Source organism: Austrofundulus limnaeus, unplaced genomic scaffold (assembly GCF_001266775.1).
Source record: "Austrofundulus limnaeus strain Quisiro unplaced genomic scaffold, Austrofundulus_limnaeus-1.0 Scaffold261, whole genome shotgun sequence".
Taxonomy (NCBI): Eukaryota; Metazoa; Chordata; class Actinopteri; order Cyprinodontiformes; family Rivulidae; genus Austrofundulus; species Austrofundulus limnaeus.
The window spans coordinates 511,973-515,397 of record NW_013952663.1 but is presented as its reverse complement, the minus strand read 5'-3'; the positions used below and the strand labels follow the sequence as shown (position 1 = coordinate 515,397).

Sequence of the window (3,425 nt, the reverse complement as noted above, 5' to 3'; positions counted from 1 at the left end):
AAAATACACTTTTACCTTGCTGCTATATCTTGTATCTTTTATCATAGCATACATGAGTTTGTTATTACTGCCATATGCTRTGGAGTTTGTTTTACTTAACTAATATGTGGCAACCTGGCATTGTTTGAGATCAGGTTAGGTGTCTTAATGCATCAGACATGTAAAGAGGCATTTTATGATGTTATTTTCTTATCACCACCAATCTCATTACACTGTAAAACACAGGTACACTTTAATAACACAGGTTAAATGGTAAACTCGATACCTGAGTAATAAAGAAGTGTTTTGCATCGTTATGTAGATTGGTAGAATTCCTGCCCTCAGACTGTGTCGTTTCTTGGATTGTCTTTCCATATTTGACATTTTGAGTTCCTCTCGGACAAACCGTATCTGTCAGACATGGCTTTTTCGACATCGTCCGAAAGTTTTCTTCCACCTGAAATACACATATGAATTAAAAAAATGAAATCATTGATAAAAATGGGACAGAAGAATCGAATTTTGTTAGGTTAGATTTTGTTTATTTAAAATTCTGTCACCTGACCTTCCATTTCAGTGGGCGATTCTTGATGTTTTGCTCCTTGTTTCTCTTTATCTCTATTCCTCGTCTCTCCTGGAGGTAATAAGTCAGCATGGGCAAGCCTTCCAACACATAAAGGTGTTTTTTAAAGTCTGATCCACACTTAATTAACTTTTTTTAAAACAATAAGACTACCTCTCTTCTTTGTGATCAAAGGGTTGGAGTGAATAATCATTTCACTGAGCTTTGGGAACAGAGCTGCACCAATCAGATCTTCTTCTGTGGAAAACTGATGATGAAACCCAAATGAGACATGTTAGATTTATGTATCTTTTTTTAAATAGTCACTGTTGTTTGTTTATATAAATTGTAGCACACCTTGTTCTCAGCTAAATTGAGATGCTGGAGCTCAGGTAGAGGCAGACTGCATCCTTTACTGTCCTCTGTCTGTTTGGTCTGCATTATCTTCAGATATTCATCCATATTTGAGTGAAATTGGGCTGAATTAAGGAGCAAAAGTTAGACTACTGAACAAATCCTGACATATTTGAAATCTATATACACTGCATCAAGTCTCTCCTGAATATTTACCTTCATCTTCAGCAGAAAGCTGCTCCAGTTTTGAACTGTCCCCCACTTTTAGAAGTGGGATTGCAGAAATCCGGTTCCCCTGCAGGTTTACATATTTGAGTCTGGAGATGAGAGTGGACACGTTTTGTGATTTGGGCCTGTGTTCACTAACGTGCAGGAAATCTTCAACAACATAAATACTTTGTAAAGTTCGTCAGACTGTGGAAGACTTCGAAGGTCAGCTTGTTGTTGTCGAGCATCAGGACTTCGAGAGCCTCAAACTGTCTGGCTCCRTCTTCACCTGGCCTGAAAAAAAATAGATAAAAGGAAAAAAATATATATGATTTTGACAAACACRCTCATAATAAGCATCAAGTGCATCATATAACACATATATCGTTATCAAGTTTTAGTAAAAATACTTTGCAGAGATATTTTCTTCACTTCACTAGGATTAGGGATAAGGAGTGGAAATGATACATTAGTTGGATATTTAGTCTTTAAATAGATTATTTGGAGCACATGTGCGCCACCCTTTGGTTAGTTTGTGAACTGCTTTAGAGTTTGGGATCTATTTGGTTAATGTTATTAAATCCTGTTTTCTATTGGCAGTGTTGTGCTTATGTTTTAATAAACTATACCTATAGAAATAACAATAACAAGATGAAATAATCATAAACAAGTTTAGGGCTGCAAAACACAATTAGAAATTGTTACATTTAAAAACAGACTCTTTTTCAAGCTTGTGCAGTTGTGGGGTAAAAATTACATTTATTTTGTCAACATGTGAGCTAGAAAAAAAGCTGCGGACAGGGAATTATTTATTTTTTTAATTTGTGGTTGGAGGGTTTTCCTTTTGCATAATTAAAAAAATTATTTCTTACTTGTGTAGGTTAAAATACTTACAGCAGAGCTTGATCGTAGTCTGAGGAGCCAAAAGTAGGAGGGAGACGATGWAGCTGGTTTCCAGTCAGATGAAGTGTTTGGAGACGTGGAAGCCGAGTGAGGGAAACCAGTCCCTGAGCTGATACATGGTTGAAGGACAAATCTAAAACCTGGAAGGGTCGAAACACGTGACTAAAAGAAGAAGAGCGCTCATTCTGTTTCTCCACACAGTCAATGACGGAGCCAGATCATTTTTATAGGGGTGGCCCTGAAAATGACATATTTTATCTCAGGTCTGACACGTTAAAGGCTGGGACACTGTTCACTGGGAGTCAGTGAGTCTTCATGTACAGGTTACCCTACTTCTGTATTTGTTTACTAAATATAATAGGTGGAGAACTACCTGCTTGAGCAGTCCAGTTGAGCTGAACTGAAAATGTCCATCAAAACATAGCTGGAAAAACAATGTTTGGGATAGCCGAAGATTTTTCCCACAGTGGCCTCCCCCTGGCTCCGCCCCTGTGGCCCTGGCCTCCCCCTGGCTCCGCCACTGCGCACAGTTATGGTTTCATTCATGTCATTTTACCTTTAGATGAGGGAACTCAGCAGCATCAAACGTCACGTCGCAAATTCCATTCAAAGCCAGACTGAGCTCTCTCAAAGACTTGAAACAGCAGAAGGATCCTGGAGAGGAGAATGAAGTGTTTCAGATCCAAACAAGAGGCAGACATAAAAGCAGGCTGGACATGAAGAATAATCACCTAAAGTGAGGGAGTTGATGGAAGCGTCAACGTGGGCAACATTTGTAAACAGCTTRAGGTCTTCTGCATTGACCTGTGCATGTTAAAGGAAAAGCTTGGAGTCATTTTTAACCCAGTGACACGGGTGGCGTGTGCAAAATGATGAATTTATGCCATGTAATAATGATGTCCTTTTTCACCTGCTTAATGTAATACAGAGATGAAGTAATGGCACTAGCATGACTAATAATAATAATAATAATAATAATAATTCCTACAGAATTCAGTTTCCGTTCACTGATGTCGATGGAGCAGAGCTGCGATGGCTCAGCGACACAATGCAGCCGGAGCTACAAGAACAAATAAAACCATTAACCATGATTTATTTTGACACTCAGCCACTCTGACAGGATATTTCTATTTCTTACCAAGAAGTCTGCATCTAACGTGCCTTCATGAGGAGTGTTGATGTACTCATTTCTACAGACCTCCTTGATTCTTCTAAGCTCATTCCTGTTTCTCTGCTGCTCTGGCTTTCTGTTAGCAACAAGCCAGTGACCCTCTCCTATAATGAAAATAATAATAATAATAATCATAAAATGACACATTAAAAGAAAATAATGTTTGTTATGGCAATATTTATTTAACAAAGACAGAAATACGTGGTCCAAGAATGAAAATCTTCTGTGAGATGATCAGCTGAGTTTTAT

The 3,425-nt window shown here is 38.2% G+C and overlaps 1 protein-coding gene across 1 annotated transcript in view; it reads right to left on the bottom strand.

Moving 5' to 3' along the window:
- The window catches only part of xrra1 (X-ray radiation resistance associated 1), a 7,294-nt gene that overhangs the window by 2,014 nt on the left and 1,855 nt on the right, over positions 1–3,425 (bottom strand). The window contains exons 2-9 of the mRNA XM_014020644.1: positions 2,562–2,659; positions 1,997–2,145; positions 1,292–1,396; positions 1,112–1,212; positions 899–1,020; positions 716–809; positions 545–642; positions 266–436 (exon numbers count right to left, since the gene is read on the bottom strand). Coding sequence (XP_013876098.1) covers positions 266–436; positions 545–642; positions 716–809; positions 899–1,020; positions 1,112–1,212; positions 1,292–1,396; positions 1,997–2,145; positions 2,562–2,659 — 938 coding nt within the window. The remainder of the gene's footprint in view (positions 1–265; positions 437–544; positions 643–715; positions 810–898; positions 1,021–1,111; positions 1,213–1,291; positions 1,397–1,996; positions 2,146–2,561; positions 2,660–3,425) is intronic.